Consider the following 20,971-nt stretch of genomic DNA (forward strand, 5'->3'; position numbering starts at 1 on the left):
ATATATATATATATATATATATAATCCATGTGTCATTCTAGGTATAATCCTTATAAGATTCTTTTCCTTTTCAATTTGATGTATAAAATCAACGGTCCAATATCTAAATTTATCTATCCATGTGTCCTTGTAATAGGAAGCAACATAGTCATAGGTGTGATGAGTACATTAGATTAACGAGTCAGATGAGTACACTGCTAATAAAAAAACACTGCATCTCATTTTATTCCTCTATTCTAAATCGACTGAATCCTATATTAAATTTTTGGTTTAATTACTTTTGTTTTTCAATTCTGGTATTTTATTTTGGTCCTAATATTTTTTAAATTAAATTTTATTTTACGTTTCATTAATTTAATTTATTCATTTTCATTAAATTTGTATAAACGGTATTGAATTAATCTTAACATCATCTTCGGATGTTTGTTAGTAGTAATTTTAGTTCTTCTTTTTATAATTTTTTTCACGTGTTAAGATCAATATCGTTTTATATGTCAACAACAGTTTATTAAGTTTGTATATTTAATTCATTTTTAATATTTATGTGTTAACTCAATTAAATTTTAATTTTGTTTGAAATCAAACAATATTGTCATTATCTAATGAAACTAAATTAATAAAGAAGTTTAATATATTCATGTTAAAATATTTTTTTAGGATATATACATCAAATTAATATATCTAAATATTGAAATTAAATTTTATTTTTTAAATTTAAATTAAAAAATATCTATTTTAAAAATTGTTTTTTAATTTTGATAAAAATGTTGTGTTGGTCTTGTCTCTTATCTCACGACCAAGATTTTATAATTTTTAAATTTTTAATATTTGAAAAAAAATGTATTTTTCTTTATTAGCTTATTTATAAACTGAATTCCTATGTAAAGAAAAAATTAATATTCACATGAAATTTAAACTAAACTATTAACATATTTTACATCTTTTAACTTAATTTCTCAATTTAAATTAATTTTATAAAATAAGTAATATTTTTTTATAATTTTTCATAAAATAAACACATGTTTTGTAATTTAATTAAATTCAAAGTTATTACTTGATTGATTTGAATAAATTGAATAAGTAGTGTATTTTGGACAAAAAAATAATATTATTCGATTTTAAACAAAACTATAATTTAATTGAATTAAAAAAATAAATATAAAACTAAATTGAATATAAAACATATCTAGTACTTATATTAACATTTGATTCTTATGTGATATTCACGTCTTACATGTGACATTATTATAGCTACATTGTTTCCTATTTATATCACATCAATATTCTTATAAAAAACCCAACAGGATTATGCTTGGTGTGATGTATTTAATATCTTCCATGCTTATCAAATAACGAACATGAAAAAAAAAACGTACTATAAACCCTTTAAAAAAAACAACTGGTTAACTATTGAATGTTTGCACCAATGAGAGTATCATTCTAAAAACTTATTTTGTTACCTGATCTTACCTGTCTATCCCATTAAATTCCTCTTTTTCTCATATTTGACTATATACATCCTTTTTACCTTTTTTCACTCCTATCATCCATCCTAGTTTTCCTAATAAGACATTATTAAATGATTTAATGTCTTTTTATACCAGATCCTCCATAATTTTTTGATTTGAATAAAATCTCTCGTTTAACCCAAACAAAATTTCTATCTTCACTTTCCTTTGTTGGAAATCCAAGTGTGAGTCCAAGCCTCACATTGGATAGAAATGAGAGAGTAGAGTAGTATATAAAGGTGAAAGACACATTAACTCATTGCCTTAAGATTTTGGGTAGAGAATGATGTTGATCCCTTATATAGTTGGTTCGTATGTGATTAATATTTGTATAACTCACATGAAACCTCCTTCTCGATAAATCCTTGTGGTTGAAGAAAGATAGATATAATATGGTAATGCACAACTAAAATTGAATTTATCAAACAAATTCTTCTACCAAAAGTTAAACATTTTCCTTTCCATCTAGTTAATCTCTTCTTTATAGATTATCTCCTATAGACAAACTTCAATATCTAAAAGAAATATGCATGATATTACAATTTAATATTTCAGAAAAATGTTACCACAGTACTCTCCCCGATCTCTAATCCACCTATTTTGCTTTTAGAAAAATTAACACTAAGTTTAGAAACAAGTTCAGAACATCTTAGGATGATCTTCAAACCCCAAACTTTCTTTGTTTTTGTCTCATAAAAAAAGTATCATTTGAAAATTGTAACATATTTACCTCAATACATTTACTTCTCATTCTAACTCCTTTAAGCGTAATTTTTTAAGTTATTTGTCTCACTATTTTCCTTACACCTTAAGCTACAATAAAAAAAAATTGAGCCAAAAATAATCTTTTAAGACTAAATATGATTATTTAGTCAAAAACATATTAATCTTTTAAGACTAAATATTAGTCTTAAGAATAAAATTAAAATTACCTTCAACCACAAGTGGAGTAAAATCATAAACATATTTAGTCTTTTAGACAAAATATGTTTATTTAATCTTAAAAATAAAATTAAAATTACATTCCGCCACAAGTAGAGTAGAGTCGTAAACATAGTCCTTTAAGAATAAAATTACCAATGGTAAAAAAAAAACTTTCAACCTTTACAAAACAATTCTTTATTTGATTATTGGAAGAAATGTAACTTGGTCGTTTTTATATCATTCACATTTCTTCTTATCAAATTCCATAGAACATCCACTGCATTGACAGTGCAAGAGAGCTTTGAATAGATCTTCAAAAAGGATTCAGTAGAAGCAACAGTTTTAGAAGGTTTGATATTCATGAGTTAAGGTAAAAGATCTCTTTCTACTTTTTTCCATCGACTAAAAACTCTTTTGGATGAATCCAACACGAAACTGTGAATCTTGTGGCGAATATAAGAAACATTATCTGTTTTTGAAAGGTCTCGACCACTTTTATCATGTTCTCTAAACTCAAATCCTTCTAATGATCCTTATCTTCAATTTCCCATTTCTTTCATTCTTCAACATAAAAGAAAGAAAGAAAGAACAGCAATCAAACAATCCTAGTGTTGATCCTACTCTCTTTTTCGTTTCTTCCTCCAATTATACATCACAACATTAAGGTATTTCCTTGTCCAACAAAAGCTCTAGTCTCTAAATGTGGTTTGAAATTATTTCATAATGAAGTGCATGCGCAATGATATTCAACAAAACAAGAAGACAAAAAATCCCAAAAGAAAGTCTTGTTTCACGCCCAGCAGCTACATTCGTTCAAGAATTTGAAGAAAGAATGAGTAAAGCAACAAGTATATAAGCGATGAAGATATTTAAGAGGAGTATGAAGAATACACATCCAATCCATATATACAAACTGAATACATGTTTGATTAAAATAATACCTGGACCAATAAGAATTGTGGGTTCAAATTGACAAACTACAGTAAAGATAAAATGAGTGTGAAGTGTGCTAAAGATGTCTGAGGTATCAAACTCTTTTATGTTGCAATGAAAGCTTCGATTTGCTGTATTTAGAAGTGTTCATTCCAATGATATTCAACAAAACAGTGATCAATTTGGTCTGAGCATTTCAGAAGTTTCTGCTTATATAATGTCACCACAAATTCGAATGTCAAATACATGGATGGCAAAGGGTTTATATTACTTTTCACATGATTTATTATACAAATACAAATTGCATGTCATTTTTTTGCAAGTAATTTGTTCAGACTCGGTGTTCTCTGTACTCGTATTCCTTTTCCCTACAGCTCCATCATAAGAACAATGAACTTTTCTGCTTTAGAAATCAGAACCAAGTTGAGGAGAAGACCAGACATAAAAGGGTACGTTGACCTCCTTTGAGAAGCTCCAGAACAATTTCTTCACTCTAATGCATTAGGTGCTTATCTCCTGAGATCAAACCAGAACCTGACGAATATAAGATGGCCTTTTAAATTGCATCATCTTTTGTGCATTTTCTAAGCTACATATGCTGGTCAACCAATCGAAATTCCAAAAACATTTTCAGCGGGCATAACTTCATTGCAAGGAAGCATGAGAATAGATGTTTATTATAACATGTTAGCACAAGATAAATTACATGCATGCACTGCTACATTTTTAGTAGAATTGGTATAAGAAGTTACTTTCTCACTTTCTAAAAACTGAGGGAAAACTATCAAGATTCAGTATTGTGGTAAAAGTGTGATGCAAAGTTCAGCTAACACTGATGGCTTATCTTTCTCTGTGTGCCGTTTTCATCTATACGATGTTATGTGCCATTCTGCTTAGTACTCAGTTTCAATTCACGAATCAGGATTGGGTGATATAATATTTTATTAACAGCTATCTATTGAGGAGCCCCATGGTTCAGAGGCAACCTTATTAGTTTATACATCCCGTTATAATATATGTCTTCGCAGAATCAAACACAATCACCACATTGCAGTGGAACATTTTGCAAAAAGTATGTGAAACACCACTTCATAACATGTCCATGAACTCACTGAATCTTTATATATAGATCGTATCATTAATTCATTACATACATAGTTCAGAAGGAAAATAATAAATACAACACAAAAAAACGTTTCCGCTTTAGTCTTAGAAACACATTATATAATAATGATAATGATAAGAATACCTACAAATTGCACTATTGCAAGGCATTTGCACCAGCCACGATTTCCAGAATTTCACCAGTGATCTTAGCCTGGCGCTCCCTATTGTAGACAATGGACAACCTCTTCTTCAAATCTGAAGCATTGTCCGTTGCACTGCTCATAGCACTCATTCTTGCAGCGAGTTCACTGGCCAGAGACTCCTGCAAGGCCCTCAGTATCTGGCTGTTCAAATACAAAGGCAACAAAGCATCAAGGATCTGAACTGGGTCTTGCTCAAACTGCAAAATTGGTGAGTAATCAGCAGTCTTAGTCCTCACAACATCTCTCTCCACAGTCAACTTTCCCTCCTTGGTGGTCAACCTGAAGAACTCATCTTCAGCAGCATCAACACACACACCGTTGATATCACAAATCTCTCCTTTCGGTGACAGTGGAAGCAAAGTGTGAATCACGGGATCTGACTTCACCAATGACACAAACTTAGTGTACAGAAGCTCCACTTTGTCAACCTCTTCGCTCACGAACAGTGAGAAAACATCATCAGCTATAGCCTGAGCTTCCTTAGCAGTTGGAAGTGAACCACCTTCTAGAAACCTGTCAACTGGTATATAAGGCCTTCGAAGGAAATAAGAGTTACCCTTTTTGCCAACACTGATGACAGTGTATTCCAAACCAAGTTCCTTCAAGTCCTTAATTCTACTCTCGGCTTTCTTTATAATTGCGTTGTTGAAGCCGCCGCAGAGGCCGCGATCACCAGTGCACACGACAAGTGCAACCTTCTTCACTGGCCTCACCTTTGTTAGAGGAATGTCTACGTCCTCGGTTTGGAGCTGCTCGTTGATGTTGTAGAGGACTTCAACGAGGGTCTCCGAGAAGGGTCTTGCGTTGACCACAGCTTCTTGAGCTCTTCTAACTTTTGCAGCTGCCACAAGCTTCATTGCCTCAGTGATTTTCTGAGTGTTTTTAACAGAATCAATGCGAGTTCTGAGCTCTCGGAGACCACACTGAACCTGGGTAGAGGAAGAGCGTGAAGGGGTGCATGAAGTTGGGTTTTGTGAAGGGAGCTGAAAAGGGTTGAGAACGGAGCGGAAGGAGAGGTTGGAGGGGTCGGAGAGGGAAGGTTTGGAGGAGACAAGCATTGTGAGATTGGAGCAAGACATTGTTTGTTGATCTTGTGTTTGAGGAGATTGAGGTTTGGTTGCTTTATTTTGAGATTTTTTTTCCTCCTTGTTTTTGTTTCTGTGAGTGTGAGAGAGAGCTGTCTTATCCTCTCCTTGTGTTAATGGGTTGTTTTGTGTTGTGTTGGGTTAGGATTCTCAATTGCCATGGAAGTTACAAGTGGGAAATGAGTGGAGGTGATGATAGGAAGTGGATGAGGTTTCGAGATAACGATTTTGAAGTGGTGGAATGAGGAGAGAGCCACGTAAGGGAATTCTGTGGGTCCAAGTTCTGACGTGGCTTGTATGACTGGTGATGAGTGGCAATTGGCAAAGGTATATGCGGCTGTTCGAGTGGTGATTCCTTCTCCGTTTAACTTCGTTTCTTCTTTTTCTCTAAAATCTAGGACTGTAACTTATACTCGCTGGAGAAGACAATTTTCAATCTGGTTGAAGTACAAGTCTCGTATCAGTAACATTGATACAGCAACATAGTAGTTTCTGAACACTCATACATTAACTCTTTTTAATATATCATGTATTCATTATAAAATGTTTAAAGATTTGGATAAAAAAGAAACATCAATTATATTAGGTAAAAAAGATAGCGGTATAATCAAATTTATTTAATTTTAAAAATAAATTGTCTTAATAACTTACGTCAATAATTAAAGGCATCGCGCAAGCGAAACAAAGGTGTGGTAGAATAATAAATAATTATTATTTAACACGCTTCTAATTTGCAGGTACTTTTTTATTTTTGTTCGAAAAACCGGTATGCATTATTTGTTCAGTACAAGGGTATTCCCTTTCTATGCTTTATTCATAAAATACAGTATATAGACTCCATTGCAATTTCATTGATGTTAAAGATTTATATTCAATATACACTGTTACAAAGTCTGGTTAAGACTTCGGAATATGTAGTATTACCATAACATGAAATTCCTTTTAGATAGAAGCAATGGATAATATTTACTTTTACCAAAAGTAATGCAAGAGAAAGCTGTGAAAAGGAAAGTCCAAAGGATTGCTTGCCAACATGCTCTGGGCACATTCTAGAACATTACTTGTTGGGACATCAGAATTAGTAAACAGTAATAAGATTACCATATACAATTCATCACTTCCACCATAAGAAAAGAGCCAAGGCCAATTTTGCCCATGACCTCTAGCAACATATTTACAAAGACAATATACCTTCAACCATTGCGAGTAACAATAGTTCAAAATTAAAGTCTCAATTCTTGGTGCTGCACGTCGAAAAAATTGAAGATCCCCCCATTATGTTCTTGTTAACTGTCGTCCAGCACTAGCAACAATATTAGATGCCAAGCAACAACAAAAACAAGCTCAGTTCAGATGGTGCACCAATCAACAAACTTCCACATTATCATCATGGCGTGAACGTGCAAAATTCAGTCCTATTTGCACTCCATTTGACAGAACATTTCAATCAACCCATCGTGGCCTGACCTTTCGATAGTCAATCCTTTTCGAATCCCACTTGCCAGAATATTTAAATCAACCATTTTCATGATTACCATCATTGCTTGATCTTTCAACAGTCAGACCTATATTTAAATTTGCATTTGGTTTGCCAAATCGCTTCCTGGGTTTTCGTGGAGTGGTAGACACGTGAGGACCAACAGTTGGCTGTTGTACTATGTCTATGGTATGTCTCTCCTCTGTGACAACTTCACCAATTGATATGTTTCTAGAAGCAGAAGCTTCCCCAATCATACTCGTACTGTGTCCAAGTATGGCCTTTGAAAGTACAGGATTACCTGCCGTGCACGAGTCTAAACTTAGCCATGAAGAACTACTTCGGTCATCTTGTTCCTCATTTGTCAAAGTAATATTTAGAGCTGTATTATTTGTAAGAAGGCCGCCATCAACTTGAGCATCAGAATTGGCCCTTGGCTCAGCTGATTTTTTCATGCAAGCCATATACTTAACATTTTCTTCAGAAGAAATTGAGACCTCCTAACGAAACAAAGTTAAAAGAGAGTTAGAAGGGAAGAAAAATAAACATGAGTGAGAATATGAATCAGCTTCAGAAGAATACTGGGGTCTTGAATCTTACGTAGCATGATAAAGGACTACTATGACCAACCACTAACTAACTGCCATGGAGGCTCTACTGTTCTAAAAATACTGGCTCACAATGCATCAGATAGTCATGAAGCAAGAAGCAACAGAAAAAGAAAAGCGAAAAATTACGTGCAACCAATGAATCAGCTAGCTATTTATTTAGAGCTTAGATATGGCTCAGCCAGCAGAGCTGACAGGTTGACAAGGATAATGCGAATAGTACAAACATTAAAATAGAAGTAAGCCCTCTCAATTTATGTATGACTCAAACAAAAAGTTAAGTACTTTACATGTTAAAGAGTTTAATTTAATACGAAAATAGTGAGTTTAGTAGTAAGCTAAAGAACAAGGATAACATTGCTAGTTCCACATATCTTAGAAAACAAAAATGCACCGGCCTAATTCTTTGAAAAAATGTTTTCCATTGTTTTCACATTTACTACCGTGTCTTCATCTAATTTCTATTTTTAAAAATTAGTACAAAAAATAAGAAATGGAATAATTTTCTTGGTAATTAAATTTGAAAATGAATTTTTTTTTTTACAAACAAAACAAATCTTTTAGTTTCTATTTTAATTTGGAAGACTTAAGTACGGGGGAAACTATACAAGAGAAGATATATGTTATTTCAAATCGTAATGATTTGTAAATTGTATTTCTTCTCCTTATTGATAAAATTTGTAATTTATAAATGCACACAGAGAGACAAGCATGCACAAAACTAAAAGGAAAGTGGGAATTTAAACCAAATACCTTATTTTGAACGTCATGAGCTTGTTCAGAGCCAGAACCATCCTCTCCTTCAGAATCAGTCATCTCCTCACACTCAAACTCTACATGTTCTTCAATATCTTCCTCAGAATCACTTAACTCTTCCTGCTCCATCACTATCTCAGGATGAGACTGATCACCAATATTATCTACATCATATCTGGCAATGTTATCATTAGGAACAACCAAAGGGTAACTTGAAGCAAGCCCACGACTTCTTACTGAAACATTTTCCCCACCCTGCTGACAATGAGGACTGTCCTCTAGAGGTTCCCTCGCTATTCCACTAATTGCTACAGTTTTTTTGGACCCTGCTGGATCATGTGCCTTTGCCTGTCTACTTTTCACAGATTTCTGCCTTCCAGATATAGAACTAAGGTGAATCTCCAAATCTAGTTCATTAGATTTGTCAGTAAGGCCAGAAGATCTATTCGCTATTGCCAACACACCACTAGTGCCCAGTGATTCAGGCTGATTGGAATCAAAATTAGGTGATTGTGCATCATCAGATTTCTGTAGAAGTGGATGAAAATCAATGCCTCCAGATCTTAGAATGGAACTTTTTGACTTTAAGGACTTGTTAGCACAATCAATGTGGCTTTGTTGCTGAGAGCTATGGAAGAGACTGAGATTTAATTGTGGTTGGCTTCCTGAGAAGAAGCTGAAGGAACTAGAAGTGCCAGAACTAAATTTTAATGGATAATAAGGCACATTGCCATCTTCAGTGACCTGGAACAAGAGAGGATGCATCTCAAGATCGGTACAGGTACCTTTTTCTGCCTGAATAGATCTGCCTTCAACAGTTTCAGATCTTTCTGACTGAGAACTTGTGACAGTGTCTTTCAATGCAGGCTTTGCACCTATAACAGGATGAACATTTTCAGATTTCTCGCCATGACGAGTTTGAGAAGCAAAATGATCTTCTCTAGAAGCAGCTACACCACCTCCAGGAGGATAAACCTTAGACGTACCACACTGGAACCCTTTAAAAGCAGTTTGAGAAACCACACGAACAGAAGGAGGAAGGTTTACAGGGGGCAACTCCGGAGCCAATTTCACCAAGTGGGCATTGTGTGCCCTCCGAGACCGATAGGGCCGACAATAGTACTTGGAGCTAGAAGTGACATTAAAAACTGGTTTCTTAGGATTAAGGGTGCTAGGAGCACCATTCATTCCATTTCTCAAATCAGATGTAGTGTGAAAAAATTGAGGTAGGTAAGATACAGACGGAAATGCAGATTGACTACCATTCTGATATTGAACTTTTCCACTTAAACCATAATCTTGAGTACCCCTATAAAATCGAATATGCTGAGGAAATGCATTGTGAGCAACATTTCCTTCTCCAGATGTAGTTGGAATGCGTTCAGAATAAGCAAGCGCAGATGTGTCTGGCCTCCAATCTGCCAGAAATGCCTGGTGCACGTAGGGTACATCTGAATAATCCATGGACTCTGAACCAGCAATTTCAGTATCACAATCCTGCAATAAATTCCAAAAAACCTGTGAATTCTACTCCTCGATAACCCATAGAAAAGCCAGATAGTGCAGTGTTATGATAGAAAAACCGACAATGTACATGTGTAGAGGTGAGAAGTTTTCTACATAACAAACATACAATTTAGAAATATATATATATATATATATATATATATATATATATATATATATATATATATATATATAACAATGATTTATAATGATTTATAATTTCCTGTTAACATGTGAAACAAGATTCCACAAGAGTAAATTGAAAACTGAACACTGTATTTATCTGTCACTCGTCCAAAGCCATTCAAGTAGTAAACAAAAGCGACATTCAAGAAGACTATGATGGCATCTCAAACACATGTAAGGCCAGGGTGATAAAATTCAAAACAAGCTTCTAAGCTCCAGACAGTAACAAACCTCTTTATCAGATATAGCTCGCCAACTTTCTAATGAGGCAGCCTTTAACTTTCTTCTTTGTGACTCGTACAATCTCCTCTTCTCCCTTTTTGATTCGTCTATCTTGTATGACTTTTGAGTGCCAAGAGCAATGCGCCACTGGCGTGGAAGCAAGGATGGATCTCTATGTGGAACAATATACTGCCATACTGACATCCAATCAAATTTATAAATCTTGAGTCCCTGTCATACATCATCAAGTCAAAATAATGCTATCTAGCAGAAAATTTTCAAACGCAAAATGCACTTGAAGTGTTGAATACGTTACCTCTTGAATGCATGCTATCTCCTCTGCAGTCAATGGGGAGGTTTTCATTCTTCGAACAGCCTGTATAGAGAAATCATGCAACTAATATCAACCATTATTTTATTAATTAATGAGTAATGGTTCCATATGTGCCACAAGCCTATAAATACAAGCTATAATAGGCATATAGGCTATAAAGTGAAAACAGCTACAAGGTGCTCAGAAAGCATGTTAACTAATCCCTTGAGAAGTCATCATGCCACTAGGATAAGGATCTAAATCAAAATAATGAGTGATGTTGATGTGATCAAAAATCCAAATTCTAACAAAGATGAAATAAAGCCTCGTGTTTTTATTGGTCCGCCATATATATGAGAAGAGACACCCATAAAAGTTACATCAACTATGACACTCTCAATAACTTTCTATAGAATTATTGTTTTACAATATGACCGTACAATTACATATTGTCTTGATTATGTATGTTAAATTTTAGAAAAGGTGAACAACAACATAGCATCCAAATAGTTTATATTTGTATAAATTTTAAGAATTACAGTTTACTTTGAGAATAACTTATCTAACTGAAAGTTATTGAAAGTGTCATAGTTGGTGTAACTTCCACTAGTGTCATTGTGAGAGGAGAAAATCACAACCTCACATTAGGGTTCAGGATCCAATTGACTTTTTTAATATTTACACTACATTTCCTCTGATTTCCCTCTACCCAACAAAGTGGTTTCATTTTTTATTTCAATATGTTTGTGGTCAGAACTCCAACTGCATTGTAATTGTTAAAGCAAGGAATGTGGAAAGAATATGGGCCCAGCAATGGAGAGGTAGAGTTGAGGCTATTGATTAAGATGGCTGAACAGCAAAGAAACAAAACCAGAACAGGAATGGCGCTGTAATTTGAAATTGAAACCAAAACCCTCTTTGCTTTCAATAATCCTCATCATACCCTTCTGCTCATCTTCTCCATAAACCGTCCTTCCCCCATTTCCACAGGAAAAAGAGAAACTGCTTTGTATCGAGAGTGGAAATATAAGAGCATGTGTAGTGTAAGTAAAAGATCAATTGGATTTGAACTCTTCATTATAATCTAAGGATAACAATCTTGACCTCTTCACCTATGTTTCCAATAATGCACTATTATATGGAACAAAAACCCTCAGATGGGATGATCACATGACTTGAAACTCCATAGACTTCTTTGGACTGATTTTGGGTATCTGGTGACTTATTTAGCTTTAACTGTTGCTGTCTCACTTTGAATGATCAAACCATCCATAATATATAATAACTGTTAGTTACGATACAGCTATGTTTCCAATAATGCACTATTATATGGAAACAAAACAGCAATTTGCAATGCAAAAAATTAATTTCTAATTCATTATCACCATGATTCAGATAACTAAGATTCGCATGCATGATAATTGGATTTTAGTAAAATGAGGGTGTTAGGAAAAACTAGCTTAATCAATCCACACCATAAACCTAGCAAATTACATTTGCAAAGACAAAATGACTAAAACAAGTTATTTAACACAACCGATTTTCCCCTTAGAATGCAATCTGGTTCCTAAATACTAAATGCAGTTTATAAATTCAAAAAGCCTTTCAAATGTGAAAACTTCTGAACCACAAATTACATTTAAAAGGACCCAATGACTTAATGCAGCGACTAAACTGAAGTTACTGAACTGGTTTTCCTCCAAGAATGCAACCAGGCTCTTAAAACTACAAAAACTGGTTTAGAAATTAAAAAACCATTTTTAAAAGTCAAATTTTGAACCATAAAAATAACATTCACAAATCTCATCCTAGTGGTTGCCTTTACCAACCTGTCTCATTAGGGGAAGAACCTTTTGGTAGAGCTTTTTGTAGAGTAAGTTCATGTGAATGAATTATTCAGAACACGACTTGTCTTAAGATTTAAAGTACACACATTGGAGTAGGGAGTGCACTGGAGGAGATGCATATAAACTGGATCTAAACTGAAACTAGTTCATAAATACCAAACTGGTTTTGGTTAAAAAACAGAATTGGTCATATTTTTAAACTAAACTAATAATACAGTTTATAAGTGGTTTTTTGGGTTTTATATAATAAATCCAAACCATGCAGACCCTTATCTAGCAATGATACCATATTCTAAGACTGTGTTTGTCTTATCTGATGTTGTGTCTCGGATGCAGACCACATAGTATGTATTTATACTAATTTACATAATCAAATACATTAAATTCTTGCATAATAATCAGGCATCAATGATCCTAATTTCCTAGAATCTGTAACAGCTAATGATTAACAAATCAGTAATAGTTAATGACTAATTACAATCTAACACAATATAAAAGATTATGTATATACTTTCACCTTTATTGGATTCTCTGATGCTTTTGAAGAGCAACGATTCTTCTGCCTCACAAAAATCTGTAACCAGAACATTCCATTTCATATTTAGACAGATAACAACGTTTATCACCATATTGGAATTGCTGACCTAAACTATTCAACAAAATATTTCAAATTAACTCAAAACCTAGTAAAAAGAAGGAATGCAAGTCATCATCATGATAACAATTCAATACTGTGGAATAAGCACGCCCAAATACAAATGGTAAATGTAGGGTCTTCGACCTAATAGCACCATGTTAAAAGAGATAAAAGAAAGTGTATCCAGGACACTGCTCTGTCAACTAAGAACATATTGCCCAACCAATAAGTAAAATAATATACTATGCCACCTATAACAATCATTAAAATAAAAGCAACTTTCCAAAGCTGTATCCAGGACTCTAATTTGACAACTAAGATTGTTTCGGTTTTATCTTTGAAACATGTTTGTTATAGTAAAACAAAACAGTTGCAAACAGACAGGAACAGACTTGTTTAATTGCTATTTATTTTATTTTATTTTTGTCACTCCTTAACCTGTGTTTCAGAGAATCCTACTGTTGAGTGTAGTGATTTGCAGACACTTGGTTTTGGTATTTCTTCAGCCAAAAGAACATGAGGCATAGAGCCAGAAATGGCAAGTAGTAACAATGTAAGCCTATAGTGCTTTTGGCTGGAGGATCTCCATCCAATTACTACTAAAGGGTCTTTATTAATCTAACCAATAAACCATATCCAAACCATTTTATCATACAGCATTGTATGGTGACCAATAAAAAAACAACTGATTAAAGTCTCAATATAAAACCATAAGAATTCTCCCATATGAGGGAAAATACCTAAAGGACAGAAAGCATAGCAAAAAAAACTTCACATACATGTATCTGCCAAAAAAGAGTCTATTCACTGTTAACAAGAAGAAGATAGCAACAAAAATAAAATGAAGATGATTCAACAATCAAACTTTTGCCTGCCCCCTCACCCCCAAAAAATAAAAGAAATCTGCAATAGTATATACCTGGTGCTTAGACTTGCAGGGAAGAAAACGTTGTTGAATTGCTTTCCAATCTGTATTGTATTCCATTATCCCTAAGGCTAGTAATCTGGAATAAAATTAAAACGAAGAGATATTAACTCCATAAGCTTCTCATATGCAATTGAGATAATAAATGAGGTAATAAATCTTTATAATAGCAGAATTTATCAACTATGAAGGGAAAACAATTTGATAAGCAAACTACGGTTTAAATTAGTGACAAATAAAAAATACTCTTAGCTCCAATAAATAAAACAAAGAAAAACAGACAAACAGGCAAACACCAACAGAACATAATGGTGTTATTTGTCTGCAACTTCCTAAACATTACTAGAAATGAGTTTTACTGTGTGATACATTAACATGCAATTCCTAAGGTTATTAACTAATATTATTTCCAGCAAGCCACATCAATTAACTCAATCTGGATATTATCATTCAGCATTAAAATTTAAACTCATAAAGAACTAAATCAATGTTTCCTGTCCTAAACCCAAATTCTAAGATAGTATCAAAACCTATCATAGATTTATTGGAGATCCCACATCGACTAAAAGCATTGTCAATTTATTAGATATTAGTGGGTGCATATCTGACCTTGTAAGTTTACTTTGATAAGTTGAGTTAAGTTGAAAGTCCACTTCCTATGATGGTGTTAGAATCTATCTAAGCAAATTTTGTTGGATTTATTATGTCACTCACTATCGGTTTACTATCAGATTACCCACAAAAATCTAGTCCCACGCTCGAGATGTTTTGTCCTCGACATTATAACATGTATTGGAGATCTAATATCAACTAAAGATATGATCAAATTATAGTATATAATTAGGTGTAAACCTCATTTTATAAGTTAGTTTAGTGAGGTTTAGTCAGGCATAAAATTCACTTTCTAAGATGATCCATCAAAGATTATCATAGCAAGATTTGTTGGCATATCATGTCACCTACTATAGGACCACCCACATATATCAATTTCCAAACTCAAGATGTTTGATTCTCAACATGATGGGATGTATTAGAGATTTCACATCGGCTACAACGAACGCATCACCTTACAAGTCAAGTTTGTATAATTAAATTAGGCTTAATGTTCACTTTATAAGATAGTATCAAAGTCTATCCTAACAAGATTTGTTAGGTCTATCGTACTACCCTTTGACGAGCCACTATTGGATCATGCTCAAATGTCTAGTTCTCGAAGTGAGTGAGTGTTGAAGATCTTACACTAACTAGAAAAATGACCAAATTATAATATATTATTAGGTACAAATCTCACCTGAGTTTTGTGAAGTTAAATTAGACTTAAAATCCACTTTCTAGAGAAATTTGGATCTGTTCATGCTTTACGTGTCTATTCCTAAGCATGAGGGAGAATTGTTGTTGGCCATCCACTTTAAATCACATTGCAGATGTCCCCTTATTAGATATGAGGAGGAGTGTTGCAATATCGCATCAACTAACAATATAGTCAATGTAGTCCTTGTAAGATTGAGCAGTTTGCTCCAAACAAGCCAATTTTGTAAGATAGTATGCCCTAAACCCGTATTATAAAGTTTGACAAGCTAATTTCATGAGGTTAAGTTAGAATCGACTCAAATCATAAAATAGTGACACAATATAGCCTAGATCGGGTAACCTGCATTTGTTTACAGTCTAGATCTCTATTCCTAGGCATGGGTGACGAAGTTATCTTGCCACCTGAATCTGTCCACACTCTAAATGTCCAATCCTGGGCATGAAACCCAACTTGAAATATAGCCATTGCAATCATTACAAGACTTGAACGATCTTCACATTACAAGGAATATTTGTGGGATTAATTTAGACCCTGAGCCAAACTCCAAGATCTTCTAAGGACACATGCAGATTTAAGATCTTTGAACATACTTAAAGTCGTACAAAAAAGTTCAAAAGTTTACTTGCATACTTTAGACCTCCTACCTGTTTACATCACAGACATATGTAAACATAGTGCATGGTAATGTTAAATAAAAATCAAGCTTTTTCATAGTAAATCATTTAATATAGTTGGTTGGCATAATGAAGAGGCATGCAACTTACTCATCCTCAGAATCAGTAAAAAGTATCCTATTTACAACTGCTGCTGGGGGTGGATTATGTGGGAATAATGCTGGATTGAACAAAGCCAAAAATCTTTGAGCTAACTTTGCAACTTCCTTCGGCACCAAAGCAATTGACTGTTTTTTTGTACTTTCAACAAGCATAGCAGCCAATGTTTTCTTTGGTTGTTGTTGACCAGGTGAAGTTGAGACTGCATTAACTGCTCTAGCAGTGGTTCCACTAGAAATTTCACTACTAGCTTCAGCAACTGATGAAGAAAAAGGAAAGAGAGGTTCCTTTTCAACAGGTGAAACGGAATGAGACTCAATGTATCTCTTTCGAAACTCTTGGGCAGCTGTAAAAGAAATTTTAAACCAATTCCTGAGTATGCAGAATTTATTTTTACAAACCAGCACAAAATGAAATAACCAGAAGAAAACTTGAAGTCTTTAAAATGACCTACCAGAATTAATGTCATCAGTGTAGCTTCTTACTAAATGAAGAGGAGAAACATCCAAAATAGATTTTACAGGGCCTCTTACAGAGGGAATCCAGAAAGAACTCTCAGCAGGTTGGAAACAGCTTTGCAAGTTCAAACCTTCAGAGGATTTCTGAATTGATTGAGAACACAAAACATTATGTGCATCTTGTAGAGGACCATATTCTTCTGTATTGGACTGGACCTGGACAAACTTTGAGCCTCCTTCAGACACAGATGAGCAAGAAAAAGATGGAGAAAAGCAAACAGTGGGATATGGAACTCTTTTTGAAGCTAATATTTCATCACGTTTGTGGAGGATCTCAACAAGCAAACCTTGAACCTGAGAAGCAACCTGTTTTTGGGAAGGTTCAAGAACTGACAAAGAGAACACCTGAATAAGAAGTTGTACATGCTCGTGTATCAAACAGTGCAACTGACCAATCTGCATGGGAGTGAACCCATTGACAAGACCATTTCCTGAAGCAGAAGACTGAAAGCTCAGAGAAGCCTCAGGAACCAAACCTTTTCCTGAAGCTAGAGTTCCATTCAGCCAATTAGGCAAAATGGGACGGAGTGGCCTCTTGACTTCTCCTAATGTTTTCTTCTCACATTGTGCAGACACCTTTTGACGCTTATTTTGCCTAGTCTCAGGTCGTCGTCCAGCTCGATCAGACTCTTTTCGGGTTTTTACCATTGAGTTGTCTTCAACATCACTTTCCAATAACTCCTCCAGTTCTATCTCGAAGTCTGCATCGTTATCCTCATCATCGTCAAGATTTTCATTTTCATGAGTTGAAAAACCATCATCCCCACCCTGTAAAACAGCTGCTAAAAATTTTTTATACTCTTCTTCATCATCAGCATTTTGGAGATCATCATCGTCATCAGTTTCTTGAAGAAAAGTCTCAAGCTCATCAAGTGTAAAACTTGCAAGTGAATAACGAGCTCTGGTGCGCATACAGATAGCATCCTCATTGTCTACATCTATTACAGGACTTCGAGAATTTGTTTTGTCACTTAGTTCTCCTGTCCTTGAACCATTGCCAATAGCCACACTGGTTAGGTCATTGTGCTTCACTTGATTAATCTCTGACAAAGAGATCATACCAGAAGGTTGTAAAACAACTTCCTCCTCGCCATGTTCATTATATATAGCAGTACAGGTTTGCTCCTTAGTTGTCACCTTTGATAACTCTGAACCTACAGATGGCTTACTAGTGATCACATTACCATCCAAACCATCGACTTCAGAGCTCAAACTTGAAGAAGCCTCGTGTGAAAGATTTTCCTTTAGAAAAGGGTTAAAATCTGCATCCTCATCTTCCTCCTCCTCCCCTTCTTCTTTATCCTCCTCGGCGGGTTTTAAGGCCCTTCCATGGTTGTCAGAGGAAGAAAGTGCATTCTGATTCATGGCAAGGCAAACTTCGGCTGACTGTGAATTTGAGCCTAAAGGCATCTTAAACAAACAATATGGCTAAAGATTACTCTTGGGCTGAGATCCTCAGAGACATCCAAAAGTATATGTGTAAGAGGAAATATCCATAAGACGGATTTTGGAATGACTACAGACCCTGGAGAAAAGGAAAAACAGTAATAAACACAAATGACGGCGTATAGGGTATATGCATACATCTTCCAACTCGAGTCACATCTAAAAGATGAATGCAGAAAAAATCTATTTCAAAGCAAAAACAGATTTTTATTGAAAAATACAATGAAACCAAAACACTAAAACAATAATTAACAAAAAGGTGAATTTTTACGTTCCCAATATTTCAAAGTTTCCAAAAAAACCCAGTTAATCTCCAGTCATATTAACATTCATCAAGCTTATAAAAAAAATAACTAAACTATGGATAGAAAAAAGGAATAGAGGATACAATCACGATAACTTACATGCTACACAAGATCTTTTATAATTTTATCATTGTCTGTGAGAAAATATGCGACTGACAAAATATAACTACGTTAGACCAAACCACTTATCCGATTATAGCCACTAATAAGATTACATTATTGTGTACACAGTGGACGCACATTTGGTTGTTTTAATTAATAAAGTCAATGCACTGGTATTCTCCAGCTCCCTCTCCCCACCCCTTCACCGGAAAGCATACACGGTTATCCTTTCTCCCAATGAGAGATTAAGCATGATACAATAACCCCCAATAAACTCCGACAATTAAGGAAATAACCTTTGATCACCCTTCCTCTAATCACAAACACTCCAAAGCATAACAATTCCCACAAGCTAGAACTCTCAACGTCCAACAGGACCACAACGCAGCCTGAACCCCAATTGCAATGCTAAGGAAATTAGTTCAGAAAGCCAGGAGCTAGTTATCAAATTCAAGCAACACCAGAATTGCGATTGATCTGTTATGATTTCAGCGCGATGAATAATGATTAAGAATTGACAAGAGAAGGTGCATTGTGGAGAACCCTAACAATTTAAAGCAACTTGTACCTAACAATAAAAAGAAGGAAGAAGTAACGAAATTAGAGGTGAGAAACGCACGTATGGATGAGGAGAAATGCGTCGATGCTGCGATGGGCGAAGAACTTGTGGAGCGAAATGAGTGTGCCGCAGAGGAAGAGAAAAGCACAGAGCGAGCTCGTACGACACTGTGTTTTCGTCTTCTTTGTTTTGTTGGTTCTGTGTTTACGGATTTGTTTAATCCCACTGGAACGGGAAAATTTCCTGGGTTTTACTCCTTCCTGTTTCTCTTATTTTCTTCTTTTCTTCCCCTTGTACGCTGATCTTTCTTCACGAATCAAAATGCACAGCGCTGACAATATCCTTTCGTCCTCCTCCTGTTTTACTCCTTTTAAAATTTCCTTTTCAAGAGTAAGGTACTTTATTTAATATTTTTTTACTAGGTGTAAGAAGTATCTTTATTTTTACGTAGTTAAAAAACAATTTATTCTTCCATGTTTTTGGTAAATTAGGAACAAAATATAATCTTGATATTATCGATATTTAAATCATAAACAATTTATTCTATCATGATTTGGTAAATTGGGAACAAAATATAATCTTGATATTATGGATATTTAAATTATAAAATAGAATAAAAACTAAAATTAATGTATAGTTTATAATAGACCATGTACACTTCACATGAATTCAAGACTAAGAAAACTATACAAGAAAATATCTATAAAATTAAAATGTCAACAAAAATATTATATATAAGACCAAGAGTCAAATTTTTAAGTAAAAAATCATTTGAGAATGAAAAATAAAAGAAATATTAGAAAAATATACCAACATGAAAAGTTTATTATATGTAAAGTCAAGTTAAATTAAGGTAAAATTAACTTAAAGATGTCAACATGGATACAGGTGAGGTTAAATTTAAGTTAAGTTGAAACAAATTAGATTTACGTCAAGTCAAGTTAGATATAAACTAAATTATGTTGAATTGTGTCAATCAAATGTCAGAACAAATTAGATCAAACTGGGTTTAGATCAAACTAAGACTAGTTTTGAACAAGTTAAGTAGACTCACATGATTTATGTTGAGCCAAATTGGGTCAAAACCATGTTGGCCAAGTCAAGTCACACATTGATCAAGTTGAGTCGAGTACAGAGCATGGTTATTCAATGTGATCACGAGTCAATATGGACAAGACTAAATCAGGAGCAACTAAAATAGATTGGTCGAATTAGGTTCAAGTTAGGTCAATGTTAATAGGGTCCATATTGTACTTAGTTGAATTGAGTCATGTCCAGCCATGTTTGACACAGTCAAGTCGGGTCAAAGTCTTTATAAGTCGGATCACCACAACTTGGGTTGATTGGATTCACGCACTCCTTGGATCGAGTTAAGTAAGTTAACTTTAGGCTAAGTTGAGTTGGACTCATATTCGATCAACTTCAGTTAGGTTTGTGTCAAGTTGAGTAAAGTTAGACTTGTATTGGATTGAATCAAGGTATAACTACATTAAACCCATGTCAATTCAAGTTAAGTTGGATCTAACTTTGTTCATCTTGTTTTTTGTCCAATTTGGGTTTAATTGAGTTTGACCTTCCTCAGGTTAAGTGTAGTTGGATCTACCTTGAGTTGAATTAAGTCGAGTCCATGTCAAACTCAAGTCATGTTATAACTATATCGAATCAAGTAAATTCAGATCCATGTCAACTCAATGTATTTGTGTCAATGTTACATTGAGT

The 20,971-nt window shown here is 34.3% G+C and overlaps 2 protein-coding genes across 5 annotated transcripts; both read right to left on the bottom strand.

Annotated features, from left to right (window-relative positions):
• Window positions 1–3,559: 3,559 nt before the first annotated feature.
• Window positions 3,560–5,912, bottom strand: LOC108343373 (ATP synthase gamma chain, chloroplastic). Of its 4 annotated transcripts, none has more exons than XM_017581620.2 (2): window positions 4,615–5,912; window positions 3,560–3,881 (listed from the first exon to the last, which is right to left on the bottom strand). In XM_017581620.2, the coding sequence occupies exon 1, from the start codon at window positions 5,752–5,754 to the stop codon at window positions 4,627–4,629; it is 1,128 nt and encodes a 375-aa protein (XP_017437109.2). In that variant the 5' UTR covers window positions 5,755–5,912; the 3' UTR covers window positions 3,560–3,881; window positions 4,615–4,626. The 4 variants fall into 4 exon arrangements, with proteins under 4 accessions (XP_017437109.2, XP_017437108.2, XP_017437107.2 ...); XM_017581619.2 differs by having other exon boundaries at window positions 3,560–3,899; XM_017581618.2 differs by having other exon boundaries at window positions 4,619–5,911.
• An 895-nt stretch (window positions 5,913–6,807) lies between these two features.
• LOC108342926 (uncharacterized) lies at window positions 6,808–19,609 on the bottom strand. Its single transcript, XM_017580833.2, has 9 exons — window positions 19,313–19,609; window positions 16,777–18,365; window positions 16,314–16,668; window positions 14,232–14,316; window positions 13,193–13,249; window positions 10,832–10,891; window positions 10,525–10,746; window positions 8,599–10,098; window positions 6,808–7,737 (listed from the first exon to the last, which is right to left on the bottom strand). Exons 2-9 carry the CDS (start codon window positions 18,248–18,250, stop codon window positions 7,276–7,278), a joined length of 4,215 nt encoding a protein of 1,404 aa, XP_017436322.1. The 5' UTR covers window positions 18,251–18,365; window positions 19,313–19,609; the 3' UTR covers window positions 6,808–7,275.
• Window positions 19,610–20,971: the final 1,362 nt, after the last annotated feature.

This window comes from Vigna angularis, chromosome 6, assembly GCF_016808095.1.
Source record: "Vigna angularis cultivar LongXiaoDou No.4 chromosome 6, ASM1680809v1, whole genome shotgun sequence".
Classification (NCBI taxonomy): Eukaryota; Viridiplantae; Streptophyta; class Magnoliopsida; order Fabales; family Fabaceae; genus Vigna; species Vigna angularis.

Bases quoted from the DNA above. Each gene is read 5' to 3' on its own strand.
- LOC108343373 (XM_017581620.2), bottom strand. From the start codon at position 5,754: ATGTCTTGCTCCAATCTCACAATGCTTGTCTCCTCCAAACCTTCCCTC.
- LOC108342926 (XM_017580833.2), bottom strand. From the start codon at position 18,250: ATGCCTTTAGGCTCAAATTCACAGTCAGCCGAAGTTTGCCTTGCCATG. The intron at 16,669-16,776 runs GTAGGTCATTTT...TTTCTTTTACAG, and splicing joins CACTGATGACATTAATTCTG to CTGCCCAAGAGTTTCGAAAG. The intron at 13,250-14,231 runs GTATATACTATT...TTCTGGTTACAG, and splicing joins CCTGCAAGTCTAAGCACCAG to ATTTTTGTGAGGCAGAAGAA.